Source organism: Triplophysa dalaica, chromosome 8 (genome assembly GCF_015846415.1).
Source record: "Triplophysa dalaica isolate WHDGS20190420 chromosome 8, ASM1584641v1, whole genome shotgun sequence".
Taxonomy (NCBI): Eukaryota; Metazoa; Chordata; class Actinopteri; order Cypriniformes; family Nemacheilidae; genus Triplophysa; species Triplophysa dalaica.
In genome coordinates, this window is record NC_079549.1 from 7,563,328 (window position 1) to 7,587,468 (window position 24,141).

The window sequence follows — 24,141 nt, forward strand, 5'->3', positions numbered from 1 at the left end:
AAAAAAACAGGATTTATTCAATCTGAGCACAGATATTGACTCGTATTACTCGTATGATACTCGTACTGGGCAAAAGTGCTTTCGTTTCAGCCGAGTATCCGGCTCAACTCTAATACGTACATATGCGCGCACACACGCGCGCGCACACACGCGCGCGCACACACACCCACACATGCACAGTGGTTATCACTGAGAAGCACACATTTAAAGGGGTCAAATGAGACGGCTAAAACAAATATTATGGTTTGTTTTAGATATAATGTAATGTGTATACACGATTTAAGGTAAAAAATCACTGTATTTCCCTCATACCATGCCTGTTTGTATTTCCTCTTTGCACCGCCTCTCAAAAACATGCAGATTTTTTACAAAGCTCATCGCTCTGAAAAGCGGGGTGTGCTATGATTGGCCAATAAACTAGTGCGTAGTGATTGGTTGAATGCTGCAAGCGTATTACGGAAATGTGACTCATCTTACTATATTCGGAACATCAGGTTCTAAAGCAATTGTACTGACAGGTGATAAAATGTCATCAGTACTTCCTTATATCAATTCGAGCCCATATCTGATACGGAAAATGAAGAGGATCAAGTCAATACATCAACTTTGCCAGCGCGACTTGAGCTGGATGTATAGGATTGGGAAGGTTTTATTAAAAAAATATTATGCCAAATAGTTAAAAATTATAGCTAACTGTTTTACCTTTTATATACGACATTATAAAGACTATAAACAAACAACCATATACATCATACACAGTTTGTGTGAGATAGAAACAAGCTTGCATTACAGCTGGGAATGGTAATAACATGAGTGCTTTGGCCCTTCTTGATCAAACAGTGTGAGGTGGCACGTCTTGTCGCGACTCAACAAAGACAATAAACCCCACTATAAACACAACATTTCTTGCCTCTAGTTGGAACATTATTACTGATTATTAGGACTTATGTTGTCTTTTTTCACATTGCGCACGTGTCTGCATTTGCAGATCGCAAACACACGACAAACTCAACCTGCGTTAGTCCGTATCAAAGTATTTAACAATGAAAATATACTTACAGGCTGCGAATCTGAAGCACCACACTGTCCTTGTGAAGTTTAAATGGTTGGAATGCCCCCACTTTTTAACCAAAGCTTTTATGCACAGCCAGTCTTGATCTCTTCCAGGTTCGTAAAGAATTTATCGTTGAAATGCACTGCACAAACTTGAACATTCGCATTGTACTTTTCTGGAACAGTGTTGTAAATAAAATGTAACATATCGTTTTTATCTGTCTCATCTTTTGGCAGGGCGAAAGAGTCTTTCTTTTCGCAACGAAACACACAGCGTGGTCTATGTTTTTTTTTCTTAATATATTATTGAGTTTTCTTATATTATACATTTAAAGGTAGTTATAGAGTACATGTACTTCTCTGATCTTAACAAGGGTTATGGGCCTCATATATGAGTTTGAACACTTGAACACCTGCAGACACACCAAATATCTTATCACAAAGACATGAACTTGCACGTACACCACACACACTTTTGTAGCAAAGTTTAATTTAACGCATACAGCCAAGAACGGGCCGGGTAGCTCATTATTATGCTTAACCATGAGCTCCTTTTTAATAAAACAAATGTTAATTCATGTATCTTCCGAATCTCCGGAAAGGTGTCAAGATAAAGAACACATGATATACTTATGTTTTTGAGAGGCGCTCGCTACGATTAAATCCTAATATGGTAGTCTGGAAATATAACTGTAGCGAGCGCAGGGGGGACAATTTGAGAACAATGTATAAAAGATGGGGTCAGATGTGTATTCGGGGGACATCTTCAGATGAACTCTGAATGTCTCACTTTGCTTGCTTGGGCAAATAATATTAATATTGGCATTTGGAACCCTTGTCTTTGAGATTTCTTTCTGCGATGGAAGGCCGATTCGCCGCAACTTGTCTCTGCAACATGGCTGCGGGTGACGGTGACTATACAAGTTTTTACAAGTACGCCAATTTTACTTGCGTTTAAATTAAGGCGGTCTAAGTCAATTCATGCTACGAAGTGACGTACATTTGCGATGTATGGTTACACGAGGCGTTTAAGGCAGGTCTGGGTGAGCATTTGCTTTTAGATGAATGCATATTTTGTTCCGACACTTTCATTATTGCAATTTTCAAAATAACCAAAATGTCCTTAAAGATGACATATGAAATCCCCACTTTTTCTGTGTTTAAAGTGCATATTGCAAGTAGATTTTTTTAATGAATATATATTTTTCCAAATTTAAGGGCGCAAATTTAGTAGAAGTGACCGTTTCTTTGACCTACTTCAAACACTGTCTTTTTTTCAACATCGCGTCATTTGATGTCACGAGACGGAGAAGAGTGCGGTGCTTTGCCTTTGCGGTCGTGAGTGAGTCTGTTTTAACTAGTTATTTATACACAAAATGATTTTATTTGTAGAGGTTGCACAAACTCCTTCCTGTCAGGAAATCGTGTCCACATATTTTACCCGTTTTATACCTGCTCTCTTGTCCGCATAGCAGGCTCATAATTGTATGGCAGTGGTCCGTCATACGAATGTGAATAAACATTTATAATATTCTCCGAACTCTCACTGTCATCGCGATCCATTGTTTTCTTATTGCCTACATCGACCGCACTCCCTCTTGTTACGTCACTTTGGTTTTGGCGGTTTTCAGATGCGGAAAAGAAAATTCTCTCAAAAAACGTCCCCAGAAGCCTAATTGGCGTATTTATGAGTAGGCCCATATTTTAAAGAACAAAAATTTCCTATGCTATTTTTCTATACATTTACTCTATGGTGTCTCCAACTTGCAATATGCACTTTAAGTAAAAACCTGCTTGTTTGGGCGAATCACTTCTAACCCGAGTGCTTTTTCAACCTGGGACAGTTCAAACAGGTTTAGCTTCAAAGTTGTTCCTCAAAAGTGATCGAGGCCGAGTGAACGAGACAAAACTGGAGATGTGAGTTATATTTATCAACAGTTTGAATGACATAAATGTACGGTATATATAGGAAGATAACGCTAGCATATGATAGCGAAGGGAGCTACGTCGGACACGGCTAAATAAAACATTCAAAGCCAGTGTTAAACTTACTGCATATAAGATAATAGATAACATTAATAGATTATGTGCGTTAATATGTGTAGCGACGGCAAGCTGTTTGTTTTGCTAATGAATAGGGGCGAACACTGCAGGTTTGTTACGTTATAAACGTCTCTAATGTTTTGTGCTTAGGCTGAAAAATTATTCAAAGCTTACTAGTTATGCTTTCACGTTTTGTGTGTAAGGTTATAATTTGTCAACGACAAGCTATTAAATCCATGTTATTCCGCTGAGATCTGCAGTGTGCAATCCATGGATTTTAGGCTAACATACACACACAACATGAACGCTGTTTACTGGGACGGAATTTTAGTCTACGGAGATGTTTGAGATTAAACTAACCGTAGAGGAATTCAGGAAACATAATTAAGCTAAACCATTGCCCTGGCAGTACTACGCCTGTGTTGACAAGCCTGACGGAAGGGGGGAGGGGTTCGCTGTAACTCATTATCATTTAAAGCCATTGAGTGTTTTTAAGCAAAATATGTTCCAGACATTTCATGAAGACCCTAATAAATCATACCAACTTGTTGAAAGTGAGCGTCTGAGGAAACCTTTAATTAGATCACAAACAATGTTCAATAGCAACTGCAAATGTATTAATATTTTATCCGAATATTTTCAAAAATAACCGTGGCCTACTACAGCATCCATATTATAAACTTTTCCTATGGTTTTCAAAAACTATAGCTTACCACAGCACTCAAGCATTCCTATAATATTACTAAAGTAGAACTTTTTTTATCAAAACCTTCGTTTTAAAAAATGGCATGTTGATAGAAACATGACATGATGGTTTTACCATACAATATGTACATTAATCAGCCAGAGGGACCTATGACTCACTGAGCAACAAATAATGTTCATATCGCAAAAGCTCTAAGATAATACAAGTAATGTGTTTAATTTTATTTTTTACTGAACATTACTTTATTGTAGGGTAAATTTGCAGATTTTCATAAGACTTTGTAATGGCAAAAAGTCTGTAACATATGTAAAAGAACAATATTTGAATGATGCAAAACACATTATCCAGAAGAGTTATGTGGACAAATAAATGGGAATATCTCAATACGAGTAACTATTAAAAAAAAGAGTAAACATTGTCTGTTCACATATATATGCCATTATTCTAACAAAACAAAGTGGGTTGCAAATCTGCTAACTCACGCAGTGATTACAATATATATAATATTTAGCAGTTTTGTATGTCCGTCTATATTCGCCATCGTCTGAAGTCTTCGTTAGTGTTGGTGTCATTGGGGTGTTCACAAGTGATCCTGGCTCCAAACTTTATCTACTGTAATCTCTAGTTACTTTAGGATGTGCATCATCAGTGAGAGAAATAGGAGAGCAAAAAGAGAAGGATTAGCATAGCTGCTGTTTATATTATATCAAGCAAACCATGATCAAGTGAATTTTATTTATATCATTACTGCATTATATCTGTGCATTGAATGTTCAAAACATTGCACCCAAAGACTTGCATTTTATAAATCACTAAGGGTTTTTACCCACTCTGGGTGAAAACTCTTCGGATCTATACGATTTACAAGAATGGAATAACACCTGTCTTTGGACCATGTCTCAGCTTTAGCCACAAATATGTAAACAACAGCCGCTAACATGCTAAACACATTACATAAGAAAGTTGATTTAAAATCAATGTGTAATATTTACTTCTTCCGGAGATGAAGCGTGATTGCGAACATCTTGTACTTATCCACTCTTGAGAATGAATTGTTTAAGCGAACCATGCTATACAGACGGGCCACCGGGTCCCGAAGCTTAGATTTTTCAAGCTTTCCGGCTACCGGTAGCTCTAGCTCCTGACATAGGGGTTGCTGACTTGTGGTCAGCGTCGTTCGAATGCACCGGCGGAGACCTTTCCAACGAGTCCCTGCTCGTTTCTCTGAGTCTTTAAGGACTGGAGATACGGACCGGTGAATGTTGGTTTGTCGATCTGAAACAAGTAAATTCCTCCCGAAGGGAATGTCATCTTTGTCCCGCCCGGGACTTTCGATCGTTTATTACTCTGACCCTCGAGGTCCCAGCGGGACGAACCTTGCTTGTCAGAAAGGTCTCCTCCCGGCCTCCTTTTATGTTCCATTTTACATCCAACAACAGCACACATTTGTTGTTTCGAAGATATTTTTGTCACTGGCTAGTGGCTACATCTGCTCTTGCCTGAAAATGGCTGACAGCGTGTCTCTGGCGAAAGAAGGACCGAAGCGTTCATAAGGTGGAGTCTGTGAGCGGTCATGGGCAGGCGTAAATCAATTTGACATCAGATTGTTAGGGGATTGCCAACAGCCTGTGATCAATCTTAATTTCAAGCCCTGCTTTCTAAACTTATAAAAATACTCAAACTGCAATGCTAACTTTAAAACGTGGCATTAGCTAACCTCTCTTTGTGAGGCCTTTGCAGGTGTCTTATGAAATTGAATGTTGTCCCACAGGTTTCGGGGACAGTTTTGTTACAAAAAGTTTCCATTTAAGCGCACTGTCGATAAATTCTTTATAGTTTGTAAAACCAAATTGTATTGTGCTGCTACTCGCTAACATCGTGCCTGATGAATGATTGATGTTCTCTGGTTCGCGCCGCGGACGAATCATTCATTTGAACCGGTTCTCTCATTTTAGTGAACCAGTCTAACCAGTTCAGCTGAATCCTTCACGTTTTCACGTCCAACACTTAATATTATCCACAAATTAATTCAGTTATTCACTTTCTGGCGTGCATGACAGTCCCGCGGACTTGAACCAATATACCGGAGTTATTTAGTAACATCAACAGCACACACTGAACTGAACTTCTGTGTGAAGAGAGAACTTATGAGCACACGCAGCTCTCGTTCTTGTGTCGAGAGTCCGCAAGAGTTTTCGAATCATTCGTTTTTGGATCACAAGAATGTTGATCTATCAATGTTTTGTTTTAATGGAGAAAATAAAACATATATTGCTGGACTCTGACGAGACCGACTCGAACATTTGTCGAGACCAATGACCAAGTCCGAGACAATTCCAAGTGCAAATGCCAACGAGTCCAAGACAAGTCCGAGACCATAAAAAAACGTCTGGAGTCCGGACTCGAGTACTACAGCAGTACGTGGAGGACTGTAATACAAAAGAAGTTCGCTCAAATACTGCGGAGCTAAACCATGTAAGGCTTTATAGATAATAAGCAAGATCTTAAAGTTAATGCCATGCTTTATAGGTAACCAGTGCAAGGTTGACAGAACCGGGCTAATATGCTCATACTTTTTTGTACGTGCGAGAACGCGAGCTGCTGCGTTTTCGACCAGTTTGTGCTTTTTGTAATAAGCCTGCAGGGCAACCACCTATCAGTACACTATCTGCTTCTGTCATATCATTAGGAATTGCGAAAATACATTTTTAGGCTTTTGCATGATTTCTCTAAAGGCTTCCCACTGTCAACAGAATTGTTGCTCTACATAAAGATGGCCTAAGCTATAAGAAGATTGTCAAGACCCTGAAACTGAGGTGCAGCACGGTGGCCAAGACCATACAGCGGTTTAACAGGACAGGGTTCACTCAGACCAGGCCTTACCATGGTCAACCAAGGAATTGAGGAGTGCACGTGCTAATGGTCATATCCAGAGGTTGTCTTTGGGAAATAGACGTATTAGTGCTGCCAGCATTGCAGCAGAGGTTAAAGGGCTGGGGGGTCAGCCTTTCAGTGCTCAGACCATTCGCCGCGCACTGCATCAAATTGGTCTGCATGGCTGTCGTCCCAGAAGGAAGTCTCTTCGAAAGATGATCCACAAGGAAGCCTGGAAACAGTTTGCTGAAGACAAGCAGACTAAGGACATGAATTACTGGAGCCATGTCCTGTTGTCTGATGAGACAAAGATAAACTTATTTGGTTCAGATGGCGTCAAGCTTATGTGACGGCTACCAGGTGAGGAGTACAAAGGAATTGTGTCTTGCCTATAGTCAAGCATGGTGGTGGGAGTGTCATGGGCTGGGGTTGCGTGAGTGCTGCTGGCACTGGAGAGCTACAGTTCATTGAGGGAACCATGAATGCCAACATGTACTGTGACATACGGAAGCAGAGCATGTTCCTTTCCCTACAGAGACGGGGCCACAGGGCAGTATTCCAAAATGATAACGACCCCAAACACACCTCAATGGCGACCACTGCCTTGCTAAAGAAGCTGAGTGTAAAAGTGAAGACCCAAACCCTATTGAGAATCTGTGGGGCATCCTTAAACGGAAGGTGGAGGAGCGCAAGGTCTCTAACATCAACCAGCTCTGTAATGTCATCATGGAGGAGTGGAAGAGGACTCCAGTGGCAACCTGTGAAGCTATACTGAACTCCATGCCCAAGAGGGTTAAGCCAGTGCTGGAAAATAATGGTGGCAACACAATATTGACACTTTGGGCCCAATTAGGAGAATTTCACTTAATTCAATTCAAGTTTATTTATATAGCGCTTTTCACAATGTGTATTTTTTCAAAGCAGCTTTACAGGGGCAAACAGGAAAAACAGAAAAGGTAAAACACAGCACAGTGCATGCTATTTATACTACGAGTAAGATCATTCTAATAAATGATATCTAATTTCTAAATAAATAAATAAATGCAGTCTCCCGGTGAGCAGGCCAACACTGCCCTGCTGTGGCGAGGAACCCAAACTCCCACATTTGAACAAGGCGCATACGGGAGGGCCAGATACCCTCTGATGTGTCATAGCTGCACTCAAACTGCTGACATGTGATTTAAATTTTAGCATTTAATACCAAATATTGTAACTTCAGCATTAATAAGACAAATAGTCCGTCTTTGCTCTTGGTTGGGGGATGTATTGGTCTGAGCTGGGATGGTCTGATGGTTATATTTCTCTTGGCTGGTGGTGGAATTGCCTTTGATGGAGCTGGGATGGTCAGTCAATCTGCAGCTGTAGCTGGCGTAATCTCAAATTGGGGATGGGCATCTGTCGGTCGTCTGGACATGGTGGAACTTCTTCCTACCTCGGGATGGGCCTCCCGATGCAAAGGCAGAAAGAGAATAAAGAGAATGATTAGCGTAGCTGCTGTTCATTAACTTTGCATTAAGTGAAGGCTTGGCTGAAAAGATGTGTCTTTAATCTAGATTTAAATTGGGAGATTGTGTCTGACCCTCGAATAGTATCAGGAAGGCTATTCCAGAGTTTAGGTGCTACATATGAGAAAGCTCGACCCTCTTTGGTGGATTTTGTTATTCTAGGTGTTATCAAAAGTCCTAAATTTTGAGATCTTAGAGAGCGTGATGGGTTGTAACGGGATAAAAGCTTGGTTAAGTAAGTAGGGGCTAAACTGTTTAAGGCTTTGTAAGTAATTAAAAGAATTTTAAAATCAATACGATACTTAATGGGTAGCCAGTGAAGCGATGATAAAACTGGGGTTATGTGATCGTATTTTCTTGACCTAGTAAGAACTCTGGCAGCTGCATTCTGAACTAACTGTAGTTTGTTTATCGATGATACAGGACAACCACTAAGTAGAGCATTACGATAGTCAAGTCGTGAGGTCACAAATGCATGAATAAGCTTTTCTGCATCAGAAACAAATAAAATATTTCGTAATTTGGCAACATTTCTAAGGTGGAAGAAGGCTGTTTTTGTGATATTTGAGATGTGATTTTTAAATGACAGGTTGCCGTCTAATATAACGCCTAGGTCTTTAACTGTATTTGTTGGAGTAACAGTGCAGCTTTCAATTTGCCGGTTGTAGTCGGAGATATTCTGTTTACGTGAATTTGGTGCTATAAGTAATATTTCTGTTTTGCTAGAGTTTAAAAGGAGGAAATTACTAGTCATCCAATGTTTTATGTCTTCAATGCACTCTGCCAGTTTGGATAGCTTAAAGGAATCATCTGGTCTTGATGAGATATATAGCTGAGTATCATCTGCGTAACAGTGGAAGCTAATTCCATGTTTTCTAATAATGTTGCCGAGGGGCAGCATGTATATGGAGAAAAGCAAGGGTCCTAAAACCGATCCCTGGGGTAATCCATAATTTACTTGCGTAAGATTTGACGATTTTCCATTTAAATGGACATATTGATATCTGTCTGTTAAGTAAGATCTGAACCATTGTAGTGCCTGTCCCTGAATACCGGTATAATTGTGTAAACGATCTAATAGTATTTTATGGTCTACAGTATCGAAAGCAGCACTAAGGTCAAGCAGGACTAAGAGCGAGATGTTACCTTTATCTGATGCAATAAGAAGGTCATTTGTAATTCTAACGAGCGCAGTTTCAGTGCTATGATGCGGTCTAAAGCCAGACTGAAACTTTTCGTGCATGTCATTATTTTGTAGGTAGGTACACAGTTGAGTTGACACTACTTTTTCTAGTATTTTAGCAAAGTACGGGAGATTTTAAATCGGTCTATAGCTTCCAAGTTCATTGGGGTCTAAGTTTGGTTTTTTGATAAGAGGCTTAATTACAGCCAGCTTAAAGGGTCCTGGGACATGGCCTAGATTAATTGACGAGTTGGTAATGTTAAAAATGGGCTCAATTGCAACAGGTAGTAACTCTTTTAATAAAGTAGGTGGGACGGGGTCTAATAAGCATGTTGTCGGTTTGGATGTTGCAATAATTTTAATTAAATCTTCCTAATTTATAGGAGAAAAACACTCTAGCTTTTCTTTTTGGGTGACGGTTGAAACTAATTCTTCCGACACACTTGGAGGTTTGGTTTTAGCTATGTTGTCTCGTATTTTTTCGATTTTCTCAGTAAAAAACTTCATGAACTCATTGCTACCAAGGTGCGGCGGAATACCCAGGTCAGGTGGAGTCTGTTTGTTTGTTAGTTTAGCAATTGTACTTAATAAAAACCTTGGATTGTTTTCGTTATTTTCTATAAGGTTACGGAAGTGCTCGGCTTTTGCTGCTTTGAGTGCCTTTTGTTACAGCTTGCACTCTCTTTCCATGCAATTTTAAAGACCTTTAATTGGGTTTGTTTCCATTTTCGCTCCAGTTTACGCGTTTCTCCTTTTAGGGCGCGAGTGGTGTTATTATACCATGGTGCTATGATCTTTTCATTAATCCTTTTTGAATTCTGAGGTGCGACCGGTTCTAATGTATTAGAGAAAATAGTGCCCATGTTGCTGGTCATGTCATCGAGCGATTCTATATTAGTTGGAAAGGTTATTAGAGGAGTCAGATCTGGCAGGTTCTTTATGAAACTATCTTTAGTAGTTGAGGTGATTGTTCTACCCTGTCGATAACGAGATATACAACTGATTTCTGCAGTGCGCAGTCTACATGTTATAAGATGGTGATCGGAAACGTTGTCGCTTTGAGGTATAACATTGATATTGGTTAGATCGGCTCCGTGAGATATAATCAAGTCTAGAGTATGATTAAGTCGATGAGTAGGTCTATTGATGAATTGTGTTACACCACAAGAGAGTAGTAGTTCTTTAAACGCCAAAGCGAATGGATCGTTAGCAATATCTACGTGGATATTAAAATCTCCAACAATCAGTACTTTATCGACGTTAATCAATAGATCCGATAAGAAGTCTGCGAACTTAGGGGTGTACTCACTTTTGTTGCCAGCGGTTTAGACATTAATGGCTTTGTGTTGAGTTATTTTGAGGGAAATTTACACATTTATACAAGCTGTATACTCACTACTTTACATTGTAGCAAAGTGTAATTGTTGTCACATTAAAAGATACAATAGTCTTCTGTGAAATACTGTAATTTATTAAAATGGTTAAAAGCCAACTTTTTTGTAAGTGGACCTCAGTAAAAAAAAGTGATAGTACTTGACACTCTTTCAAGCCTGAATATTCTTTGTTTCGATTTCTCTTTAGTTATGCTCTGGCAGATGAGGCCTACAGGTCACTGCGTGATCAAGATAAAGACCAGTGCATTCTCATCACAGGAGAGAGTGGGGCAGGAAAGACAGGTGAGATTACAGAAAATGCTTGAGCCCACGGGTCTATACAGTACATACAGTTAAATGAAAATTAAGCTATTTTCTTTAAAGGGCATACATGTCAACACAATATAGATGTTTACAATTTTGAGTGAAATGTCTGTTTTTTTATTGATCAGCGTTTTAATCTTTTTCTGTATCCTATTATGGATAAACTTTAATTGAATGAAACAGTGAAATGTTAAAAAAATAAATGTATAAATATAATATAGGGGTGTAACGATAAGCGTACCGAACCATCATGAGCTGTCAGAGGGAAAATTCCAAATGAAGTCATCATTCCTATGTGTGCTCTTTTCTAGGCAGAGCCCTTGGAGTTTAGACTTTGTAGTGAACAGGGCAATTTCCAAATGAAGTCATCATTCCTATGGCCTTCTCCCTTCGAAGGGGAGATTCCTTGGAGTTTAGACTTTAGAGTGAACAGGCCATTTGCGTGCAATTATGTACGAGTGTTGTCCAACTCAATTCCAGGAGGGCCGCGGCTCTTTACAGTTTAGATCCAACCAAATCCAACCCACAAATGTTTACATGTTTCTAGTTTTCCTATAGACCATGATAAAATGAATCAGATGTGTTTGATTAGGGTTGGAGCTAATCTGTGCAGAGCGGCGGCCCTCAAGGAATTGAGTTTGACACCTGTGATGTAGATGTTTGGAATGCGCTTGGTAGTGTGAGTGATTGAGTAAAAGGTAGTTGTGAGTGAGTGACATCATTTCCTCATTATCTTTAGCTGGCATGTTCCTGTGACATTTAATACATTTAATAAGTTTTAAATATTTAAGTTTATATACATTATATAGCATGTTTTAAAAACCTTTTTAAAATAAGAAATGTATGTTTTTTTTGCAAACAGTTTGTTTATATTCTTAAATTCTGGCATTAAAACAACGACCTCTGCTGATCGACACAATTCTTAGTTGTCAGGGGAACATGCCAGGGGCCCGTTTCAATAAGGAAGTTCAACCAACACCGAGTTAAAATCTGAACTCTGAGTTGATTTACTCAGAGAATCGCTACTCTGAGTTTTCAGTTTCAGACCAGCTGATTTGAGTTAGTTCAATCAACCCTGAGTAAGTTCACTCTAGGATACGCGCGTGTAGCATGGCGATGAAAAGCCATCATCAATTGAGTGAAGATAGCACGATTCACCATGGCAACGGCACGTGACAAAAAGCGCTCTGTTCATTTCTCGCCAATCAAATTGAAGGAACTGTTACAAGCGTACAGTGAATATGAGCAGATATTTAGAAAAAAGTGCAACACAGCCGCAGCAGCAAAAGAAAGAGAGTTGGCGAGGGAGAAAAGTGCTTCACGTGTTAATGCGCAAGTTTATATGTCAATCACTTTTATATTTATTTTGTTGAAACTGTGAAAATGCGAATTATATTTAACTCTCTCGCTCTCATGTAGGTGATATCCTTCTGCAATAAAAAGATCTTGGCAGCAGCTGAATATGAAATATACGACGGCGTCGTAAAAAAAAAAAGATTTCGAGAATAAAGTCGAAATGTTACGAGAATAAAGTCGAAATGTTACGAGAATAAAGTCGAAATGTTACGAGAATAAAGTCGAAATGTTACGAGAATAAAGTCGAAATGTTACGAGAATAAAGTCGAAATGTCAAAATCTGACATGAACTACGAATTAACTCACTGATTCAGATGACGTACTTAAACATAATTTAAACTCTTAAACTACAACTTTCACGAAAATAAAATACGTATTACGACGAGTTTATTCTCGTAACATTTTGACTTTAATCTCGTAAAATTTCGACTTTATTCTCGTAATCTTGAATTTATGTTATTTTTAACGTGGCACTAAAACGCCGTGGTAGAAATACAATAACATCATTCATTCAGGAAAGTTTAAAGAAATAAAATAGTCTTGCTAGTAGGAAGACTGATTGGGAAATGTTAAATATACTTCTTAAACTGGCCTTAAAAGTTAAGATAAAACGTCCAAACGGGGCCTCACAATTCCTTCCCGACATAAATGTAACTCTCTGCGAATTAATGCAGCTTCCTCTTCTATGGGTTCCTGAATAAACGAACATGCTATTTTAAGTTCTGTGTGACTAAATAGAGCGCGATTAGGAACACGAATCAATAAACAGATGACGTATGTCATTTCAACACCGCTCGCGCTTCGAAAAGGGGGCGGAGATTGTAACAAACCCTGCGTTTGCGGAATAAAACCAGCTCCCGACCAGGTTAGGTTCACGGAGTAGGTTACTCTGGTTACTCACTCGGAGTATAAGATACCTCGATTTCTGAAATGGGCTTGACTTACTCCGCGGTCGTGGGTTTGATATACCTCGCGTTCGGAAACCAAAAACCCTGAGTATTCCGTTTTCTGGGGTTGACTTACTCTGAGTTTGCACTTACCCTGCTTTCTGAAACGGGCCCCTGCTGAAGATAATAAGGATATTATGTCGGCTTTGACAAGTGTATTCCTCATTTAAAAGTTCTACCGTCTTAGAACTCTGCTCAGCCAATCAGACTGATAACAAAATGTAATGACTGAAATTAATATATCATGAGCGGGAGTACTTACAAAGTTTTCTAACAGACTTTCCTTAAGAACTGATTCTAAATATTCTTTCAAATTAAAACATAAAAACATGCTCTGAACATGCTGATTATTCATGCTGTTAATATAATAAATGCTATATGCTATATAACAAGACGTTATGGTTTATAATATGTCACAAACGTACGGTATGTAGCAAACAGTAAACTGACTGACAGCTTAAAATACTTTATTACCGCTGCATTTTCATTTACTGAAGCATTCAAGAAAATAGTCCATTTATTTACCTGCTTTTGGTGCCTGCAGGTATTTATATGCGGCATGTCTTTTGCGGACATGAAGCGTATATATAGAATAGCTGCATTAAGTTTGTGCCTCTTTGTTAAAGATGTTTTTATTTGTGTTCAGAAGTGTTTTAGCTGGTTCGTGCCATCCTCCCACTCTCTCTCTCTCTCTCTCTCTCAATAAAAGTTGATTGAAATATATTTAATACATTAATAAATCAATTAGAAACTAACACAAATCATTGTTTATGATTTAATTATTTATATTGTATATGTAAACTCTCTTTCAACACTTTACCATATTTAAAGCACATCTTTCTTAAAGCTACTTTCTTCCTTTATTTGTTGTGAACAACTCATATAAGAGAACACAATTCCTTTTATATCAGTAAATGTTTTTGGACCCGTCCATTGTTGTATGATGAACATTATAAACAGAGATCTTTTATTTGCTGCTGCCCATTTAAGAGCATGTGCAATACGCACATGTTTTTTATTTCCCAACTGTTTGGTCACGAAACTAAATACCTTTACAAGGTTTCTTGTTAATATTGGAATTTTGACGTTGTTTTGTGTTTATATGTCCGTTTCAGAGTACGAAGGCGTGAAAGAGAACTCTGTTTAGTATTTTGTGCTCTGACTCTCTGCGCGTATCTCAAACCCGCGATACCTGAAGGCCATTTACAGAGAGCTTTCCATGCTACATTATATGTGCCTTCTTTTTAAAACAGACAGTATTTATAATGAATACGTATAATTAAATTCCTATTCATGCAGACGTCAGAGTAAAAGCTTGACAGACTGATGTCTAAAGATCAGACTGGCAGGTGCTATAAGATTTTTGCACTTTCACTCCTGTCTCTCGCTTGTCTGTCTTTTCAAATGCGTTACTGTGTGGAGAACGAGCTCCACGGCACGCAGCATAAACTTCAATAAATTTAAACTCGTGCAACAGTTTTATTGCTATTACTTGTATTAGAGGCGCGTCATTGGCACTTCGAATTAACGTTAGTTTCTCTTCAAAACTTGCTTTAAGAGGCGGTTTTGAGTTAAAGCATGCGAGATGGATGGAGGGAGATGAGAGCACACATTAAACTGTCTTTTACTATGATGAATCCATGGGTCATGCGTGTTCCAATCCTTGCGGATCACTGATCATTCGCGATCTGTTTAACCGTTATATAAGATATGTTGGAATTATATTGTTTGAGCTTTCCGACTTTCTTTAATGTGAATGAGGGCAAATGTCTCAATCGTGGCACCGAAATGCAATAGCATCTGATTCCACATGCACTCTAGTGATGAGCTGTTCGAATCTTAAATGTGACTTGGGAAGAACGAGTCGTCTTGGGAAGTGATTCGTTCAGTCGCGCATGCGCATTGCGCAACATGCTCCGGACGCTTTAAAAATGAAACAGAGCCGGAAAAAGAATTGATTAGTTCACCTCTCAAGACTTCGGGTTTGAGTCGTTCCTTCATCATGTGACAGCCCCGTACGCATAAGCAATGCAGTCAGAGCCGGAAAGAGAATTGATTAGTTCATTTCTCGAGTCTTCGGGTTCGAGTCGTTCGTTCTTTTGTCACGTGACGTGACAGCTTTCTGACAGATAAATTAGTTAATTTACAACATTCCTTTCAAACTGGTGCATATGCACAGTAATTTCGGGGCTCAAATTATTGCTTTTAATTTCTGTCTCGATGGTTCTTTTCCATAACACTGAATGTGGAAATAAAGATAATAAAGAGTTGGTTATGCTTTAAAAACAATAAGTCTTATTTTCATAAAATACAATAACTTGTTGAATTAATTTCCTTTGAGTTAGCCCTTTAGATTAGACTATAGTGTTACTTACTATACTTTTGTAACAAGACACTTTAGACATTAACACTGTGTACACACTCTTGAATGTTTTTTTATTGTTTATTTTTGTTTCAGAAAAGCTTAAGCAAAGAGGATTACTATTCCAAAATAAATTAAAACAATTTAAATAAAAAATACAAGAAAATGCAAATAAACTAAAGCCACAGAGCCTTAAGAAAAACTAAAACAACAAGCTAGGCTTTTTATAAAAAATAAAATAAATAAGCTTAAATAAATAACACACTGTGGCTATATTTTAGAACATCCTTTAAGCCATGTTTGCATTCAAAAATACAAGCTCCCGGACCTTGGATGGGCTGAGTCTGTTTCTTCTTTCCGAGATAATCTGCCCAGTTTTAGAGAAAAATCTTTCAGATGGAACAGATGTGGCCACAATGCAAAGTCTTGCCTTCATGACCTCAGAAAGGGTTTTGTATACTGGTGAACAGCTCCTCCACCAGGCCAGAGGGTCTGATTTGCGGGATAAGAGGGGCTCTGCAAGGTAGGCCCGCATCTCCATCATAGCATCTGACGTCTTAGAAGTGGTAGCAGAAGGCCTCAAGCTTGCTACCCTCTCGTCAAAGTCTTCCCAAAACATGGCCCCTGCACTGGCAGTCGCACCAGTGCCACCTTCAGAAGTTCTATCTGAAGTATTCTCTTCCTCACTCTGAACAGCGTTCATATCTGCTGCAGCTGCTCTAACCCTCTTTACTGTCTCTTCTGCTGCCTGCTGATTGACAAAAGCTTGCTTTTTGAACCTTGGGTCCAGGCAAGTAGCATCAGCAAGCTTCTGAATATGTTCTACTTTGCCAAACCTCTTGGTCATTTACAACATCAGGGAATCTACTAGTTTCTTAACATGGTCAGAGCTGGATGGATTTCTTTGATATCGGGTGACAATCCTCTGAAGACCTCTTATCATCAAAATGTCTTTGGAGGCAGTCACAAACCTATGAAGATTACAAATAGTTTATAAATTAATTATAGCAAAATCAAAACCAGTACTTCATATACTTCTCTGTTATGAATAAGGATACAGAAAAACATGGATCATTAAGAGAGTTTAAAATTTTTTAAAATTAATAATAATAAAAAAAATTGAACTATACTTACTTTTCTGCACTCACTTCAGTGGTGACCTCCTCAAATGGCTTAATAATGTCCAAAATTTCTCTGGAAATGTTACATTCCTCTGGCGACAAGGTTTGCAGAGATGCATTAGTAAGTGCCAGGGTGGAGATGATTGGATCTTTGATTTCAGTAAATCTTTTCAACATGTAATATGTTGAATTCCACCTTGTGGCCACATCCTGTTTTAACCGCAACGTCTCTTGACCCATCTGTTTTTGTGTGGCCTTGAGCTTGTCTGAAGCAACTGTACTTCTTTGGAAGTATTCAACTATTGTCTTGACCTTTTGCAATATTGCTTGGACCTCCTTCAATGCAGCTCTGACAATGAGGTTCAGCATATGTGCGAAACAAGTTATGTGGTCCCAGTGGATATGGTCTTTCAGGGCTGAAACAATGTTGCTGGCATTGTCTGTAACACAAGCTACAATTTTGTCACCCACACCCCATTCATTTGTAACTCTTGCCAGCTCACTTGCCAGGTGAGCAGCAGTGTGTCTCTCCGTCAAAACAAAGCAGTCCAGAAGATAGGAGGTCATCTGAAAGTCCGCTATGAAATGACATGTCACAGTCATGTAACTTTCTGTAGTCAAAGAGGTCCAGCAGTCTGTTGTGAGACAAACAGCAGAGGCACTCTTGATTTTGTCCATTAAATTACCTCTTAACTTGTCATACAGCCTAGGCATTATAGTTTTTCACAATGTTTTTCTGCTAGGTAGACTGTATGATGGGTCCAGAAGATGTGAATATTCCTTAAAGCCCTTGTCCTCCACTATAGAAAATGGCTGAAAGTCACAAGCAATCATTCTCACCAGAGCCTCATCAAGTTTGCTTTGTCTTAATGGATCCATTGGTCTTGCTACAAAACTGCTCAGGGAAGTTTGCTGTTGTGGCCTCCTTGGCCTAACTGCTCCTTGGATGGTGGTGGGTGCTGCTGGTGTACTATATGCGGTAGATGTGGTCAGCATGCCAGCCAAAGCTGTCGAAGGTCCAGCTGAAGAAGTGGTGGTGGTAGAAACAGCTCCAGCTGCTGCAGGGCTATCATCTTCATTCTCTGTTCTAATGTGTGCTAACAGCACAGTAGGATGTGAGAGTTTAAGGTGCCTCCTCAAATTAGAAGTGCTTCATCCTTTTGTTGAAAAACATTTTTTGCATATGTTGCATTTTGCTTCAATGGCTGAAGTTGCCACAAAATGAATCCAAACATCACTCCTTTTTCTAGTGATCATTCTCCTGAGATGTTAGAATATGTCTGAGGCTCTTCTCCTGCCCTCACCTAGTGGGGGTGGGTGTGGAATGGTCACCTTGGTGACAGTCCAGAGTGACAGTTGTCCTTCAGCTGAACTTTGTGTGACCCAAGCACACTCTATTTCTAAGTAAATTACTTTAACTCTCCAGTTTTATGTAAGTTTGGTTACAAATGTGCTTTTTGTAATTTTAGGCTTGGATTTTTTTATTATATAGCCTAGTCCTAGTGTTTGTTTATTGATGGACACAGACAGTTTAATGACAAATCAATCAATATATTATTGTTTTATTTATATATAAAATAACACAGATCCTGAAGAAACAGTAACAAAAACATAGTGACATAAATGAGCAGACCATTTTTATTTCTAGAAAAATTATAATTACACATATTTTTATAATTTTATGATAACTCCTTAAATAAAATCCAACATACAAAAAATACATGTTTACTTTATAGTATTTTATACTGATACGGCAAGTGGTCATGTGACAAAAGAACGAACGACTCGAACCCGCAGACTCGAGAAATGAACTAATCAATTCTCTTTCCGGCTCTGACTTCATTGCTTATAGTGGTTCTCAACTCCAGTCCTCAGGCCCCCCCTGACAGAATACTTTCGATGTCTCCCTATTGAACACCTGAACAAGTTAATGAGATAATGAAGTGATGATTGATCAATAATGATGAACAGGTGATGTTAATCGCTGAAGAAAACATCATAAGTAAGTTCAAAAACCATAATAATGTTTCCTTTAGTGGGGCTCTTACCCTTGATTTATTTTTTATATCAGCTGTTATAGTGTGTTTCTGAATAGCCATACAAAGGACAAAATTGTTGGAATGAAACCTTCTTAAATTGTTATAAGACAGATACAAATAAGGGGGATTTAAGTCTGACAAATATCGTGACACACTAAAAATCAACCAACATTTGCACAGCTATTACCAACACCAGGACGAAATAATTTTGTCTTTTGTCAGGCTCTTATAAATATGCTTCAGAAACAAACTATTTCAGCTAGCAAAAAATGCAACATAATAAATCAAGGGTATGAGCCACACTTAATGAAAGTTCAACACTATTATAGTTTTTATTCTAGTGATTGTGTTAGTTAACATCACCTGTTCATCATTAATGACTCAATCATCACTTCATTATCTCATTAACTTGTTCAGGTGTTCAATAGGGAGACATCCAAAGTATTCTGTCAGGGGGGCCTGAGGACTGGAGTTGAGAACCTCTTATGGGTACGGGGCTGTCACGTGATGAACGAACGACTCAAACCCGAAGACTCGACAGGTGAACTAATCAATTCTCTTTCCGGCTTTGACTGCATTGGTTTAGCTTACGAAACTGTCACGTGATGAACGAACGCGTCAGACCCGAAGACTTGTTGTCAGATGAGGTGAGCTAATCATAGACTAAAGACCCAGGTTAACAATTAATTCATCTTTTCTGTTTCTTATAACATTAACGTTTTGTATTGTTTGTAATGTAATAAACGTTTGCATAAGTAGTAGATGTGTTTGGAAAGTAACCTGTAATATTTGAATTATATTTTGCTAAAATAAACGATATGACTCGAAAAAAGATTCGTTCATTTTCCTTAACGAGACTCAAAGGTCCGAGTCAGTAAAATCATCCGAACTTCCCATCACTAAACTCTCAGACTTGCATTGTCAGAATTGCACTCTCAGACATCTTCGCTTCCTATGACGTCACTTGCAGTCGAAACCTACCTGTGACGGCACATGCAATCAACTCATATAAACCGGAGAATTTATCACTCCAGAACTACAACAAGGATTATATCTTTGTATTAATTTATTTTAACATTTAAATAAAGTATGTCTAATATATATATATATATATATATATATATATATATATATAATATTTATAATAAATGTTATATTATAAAATAACGTCAAAGTCTATTATGTGTATATCCAGAGTGAGGAAAATGGCTCAGAAAGTCACCCTGGACTTCTCACACTAATGCCATCATCTCTTCACAATGCTTCCGTCCGGTCGGCGCTACAGAGCACTGACCACCAAAACAACCAGACACAAAAACAGTATCTTCCCTCAGGCCATCTACTTCTTGAACAGTTAAATGTTTTTACCCACTGTGCAATTTAATAACTCTGTGCAATAATAATTAAGTGCAATATTAATTATATCCTTCAGATAATACACCATCTATTTTCTTTAAATTTTATTTCATTCTGCTGTATATAGCATAAACCTTCTACATACAATAGTATATTCTTATTTTTTACTTGTACATATTTATTTGGAAAACAACAGCTTTTTTGAAATGGCCTTCCCAGTGTAGCATTATTTTCCTCAGTGTGGTTGGTTTAAGGGCAGGGCATAAACTACAGTGGTAAAATGTGCAACATGATGTGCACTGAGGCAACAGGTTTTTTTTAGAAAATGATAGTATTGAATGGTGCATCTGCAAGAAGAAAACGATGAGACCAATATATAGATAGATTTTTTATTTGTTAACGTTAGTTGTTAGCTGTTTATTGTCCATATTAACTTATCAAATAAACTTTTAATTTAATAATGTTTTAGTTAATGTAAAAGAAAATAAGAATTGCTATAGAAGTACAATTACCGTTTTGGTTAACTAGCGAATCTTACTGAAACCGTGAATGTAAATTACGTATGTAATTTTATATCAAATCAACACTATCAAGCACTTATATAGCAAGCACGAAGAAACTTAATTTCACCACAAATAATTAAAGGGGACGGTACACTATCAAATGGTTTCAACATACATATGCCATATAATTAGCTAGTTTCGTTTGCTTTAAAACGAGGGACGGGCAGACAGAGTGATATAATGATGGCTTGTGCACCTATACAAACTCTTAAATGAGGCCTGGATGAGCCTGCGCTTTTAAAGCAACACTATTTTTTTTACCTTAAAATAATGTCTCTAAAATGATTTAAGTGGTGGAACAAATCTTAACTGGACAAATGATTATCCCGCTGCTACCTGAGCAGCCTTAGAGCAGCTACAACCACACTCTGTAAGTTATGTGCTATGGTCTGTCCACAACCCTGTCCATCCCCTTCCTGCGGTAGAGTGCAACATGGTTTCCAAACAATGTTTCTGGGTTCACCAGTTCCATCGGCTTAGTAAACAAATTTATGTGTATTTCGCTTCCCACGGTTATAAGCTTATACAGCGACATTACTTACGACACAGGTAACAGACAATTGTGCTTATCAACCACATGGGGGACCCGTGAGGTAAAGTTCTAAAGTTCTGCTTTAAATAAAACATATCTTTTGGTTTTATATGTAATTTTTGCAATTTTACGTGTCCACAGTAACATGCCGTAGCAATAAAGTATATATTAGCAAAGCAATTTGCATTGCATTGAATTATACTGTCACGATCCTAGTCTGTGTTCCCCTGTTATTTTGGACTTTCATGTTATTTCCTTTTAAGTGCCTTGTTTGTAGTCCTTTGTAGTTTTTGTGTTAATTATTGTCAGATGTTCCTTGTTTGCCCGCTTGTTATCCCAGTGTATTTAAACCCCAGTGTTTCCTTGGTTTGGTGTCTGTCTTTGTGTCATGCGTTGTTTTGACTCGCCTTCATTCTGTGGATTACTTGAGTTTGTTTTGTCTTCTGGTTTTCATTAATACACTGCACATGGATCAGCTTCTCTGCCTGGATTACACTACCATTCATTACATATACATTTGTTTCTGACTATTTGCAATCCCCTGGAGTCGAACCCATGACCTTGGCATTGCTAGTGCCATGCTCTAACCACTGAGCCACAGACAAGATTTGTGTGGGTGGAATAGGAAAAAAACAGTTGCAACCTGAAAGATGGGAGTTTATTTAAAGAGGATTTTTGGGTGACCTTGTGCATTCTGTGTTTCAGAGGCCAGCAAGTTTGTGATGTCCTACGTAGCAGCGGTGTGCGGTAAAGGAAAGGAGGTGAACAAAGTGAAGGAGCAGCTGCTTCAGTCCAATCCTGTACTTGAGGGTGAGTAATAGGCCACAACTTCTGTTCTCTTCCCTGTGTTACATTTCACACTTTTTATAATTTGGTGTCATAAACTGAAGCTCTGTATCCCTTTAATGTCTTAAAATTGCTGATGTTTTTCGATTTTGCTTGGAACCCCAGTTATAGAAAACAGATTTTTTAAGTTTGAGATCCTAATCATCGTTATTTTCCCATATTCCCAACCTATTCTCAGCTTATAGGCCAAAAGCTTCCTGGTCCCTGCCTTTTTTCTTTCTTTAATGTGGGTCCATGACCAGGAAATGCTAATAAGCAATGAGGTGGAGAAAGAATGCCCAGTATTTGGCAGTGGAGCCCTGAGCAAATTGAAGTAGCACATCTGTGAAAGTTTAGCTGAGGAAAGACAAACCCCCCACACCAGGTTCTACACATTTCCTGCTTTATACTTTTTGTACCATAGACCATGACCACATAACATGCGTATTACTATATGCAGCAAAATAATATTTAAATACTTTGATATATTAGAGATCATCACTTTGTGTTCAAAAAAGATTAAAGAATGTCCTCCAAACTAAATATAAAAGGGCAGGTCTAAAATGCAGAGTTCTTACAGTCGTTGGAAAAATTTGAAATACTGTAAAACTACTTCCGGTGCCCTGAGAGTATTGTGTTTGCGAAATGTCTGCCGCTTCTCATCACAACTTTCTGTTGTATGTCATCTAGTCAGTCAATTTTTGTTGTAATGCTCTATGTTAACTTATCATTTAATGACAAATATATTTAAACAATATGTTATCGCCCCCGGGATTGAACAATTACCCCCCATCAACAACATACCATCGGCCTGAGGAAAAAATGCTGGATACAGAACAACTAAAATTGGGCCTTGGGATTTCATTGCAAACTTAGGTTCAGCGTCAGCATCACTTGGACACTAGAGCACTTGAAACTGTTGTTACTGGGATGCGACCACTTTGCAAACTTCTGTTTAACATCTCACTATTGAACCCACCAGCCCTCTGTTTCTTTTTGCTGTACCAAGCTACACACACGGTGAGAAAGTTTTCTCTTTCTCATTGAGTTGTGTTTTTTTGTTGTTCTCAACAACGCGGAGTGGTTCACCACTTTACTGTTTTTCCGCGAGTCCTTTGCCCCTGTCCATCTGTTGGTCCCATGACGCTTGATACCACCGGTAAATAAGTTTCCACTTGTTAAGCGAGTTGTGTCTCGAAGGGTTTGAGGATAACGGTGTGGCTAATGTGGTTCTCTGTACTATGTTTCTGTGAGTGCTGTCTGAAACTGCAAGGATATTTTTCTCCCTGATAATCATAAAAACGTTGTGGCTTTAAGGCTGCTGGCCCTGGTCATTTTCAAGCTTGTTTTTGCTCTCATTGCATTGCAAAGTCAGAAGACACATAAGCAGTATTTTGTGACTATCATACTATGAACGTGCACTTTTAAACACTTGTTATATGTTATATATAATGAAGTTTATTTGAATGGAGGCCTAATGTAAACCTGTAAGTTGTTTATAAATCATGTAAATATTTTTTGTGTTTGTTTCACTGATTTTGCCTTGTCTGTGGACATGTTCTCTTATCGAAGGCAAAGAACAATTGATCCCCGCAGGGACCATAAGTGAGACTTTGGACATAAATCAAGTTATTAGCAGTGAAGACATTGAAAGATGAAAAAAGTCTCTTTTGCATAAATAATTGAACCAAAACTGGAAAAATCCCTCTTTGGTTTAAAAAAAAGGTTCCTGACCCCTGCTCTAGATGCTGTCTTTAACAAGAGATTCTTTAGGAACCACCTACATGTCTACGAATCTTACATTAACCATTTAAAAAAAATGTTAGGCACTCTGAGGTCCCAGTGTAGTGAAAAGGTGACTCCAGAACTTCAGAACTGGATATGGGGTTATTCAAGAATTTAAGTATTTTTGAAGCACTTAAAATAGAGTTTAAGGTTCTTTGAGTACACAAGAGATATTTGAGGCACCGTTTATTTTA

The 24,141-nt window shown here is 38.4% G+C and overlaps 1 protein-coding gene across 2 annotated transcripts in view; it reads left to right on the plus strand.

Moving 5' to 3' along the window:
• The window catches only part of myo1b (myosin IB), a 151,570-nt gene that overhangs the window by 40,706 nt on the left and 86,723 nt on the right, over positions 1 to 24,141 (plus strand). For both annotated transcript variants that reach the window (XM_056754921.1, XM_056754922.1), the window contains exons 4-5: positions 10,946 to 11,040; positions 22,043 to 22,147. In XM_056754921.1, coding sequence (XP_056610899.1) covers positions 10,946 to 11,040; positions 22,043 to 22,147 — 200 coding nt within the window. The remainder of the gene's footprint in view (positions 1 to 10,945; positions 11,041 to 22,042; positions 22,148 to 24,141) is intronic.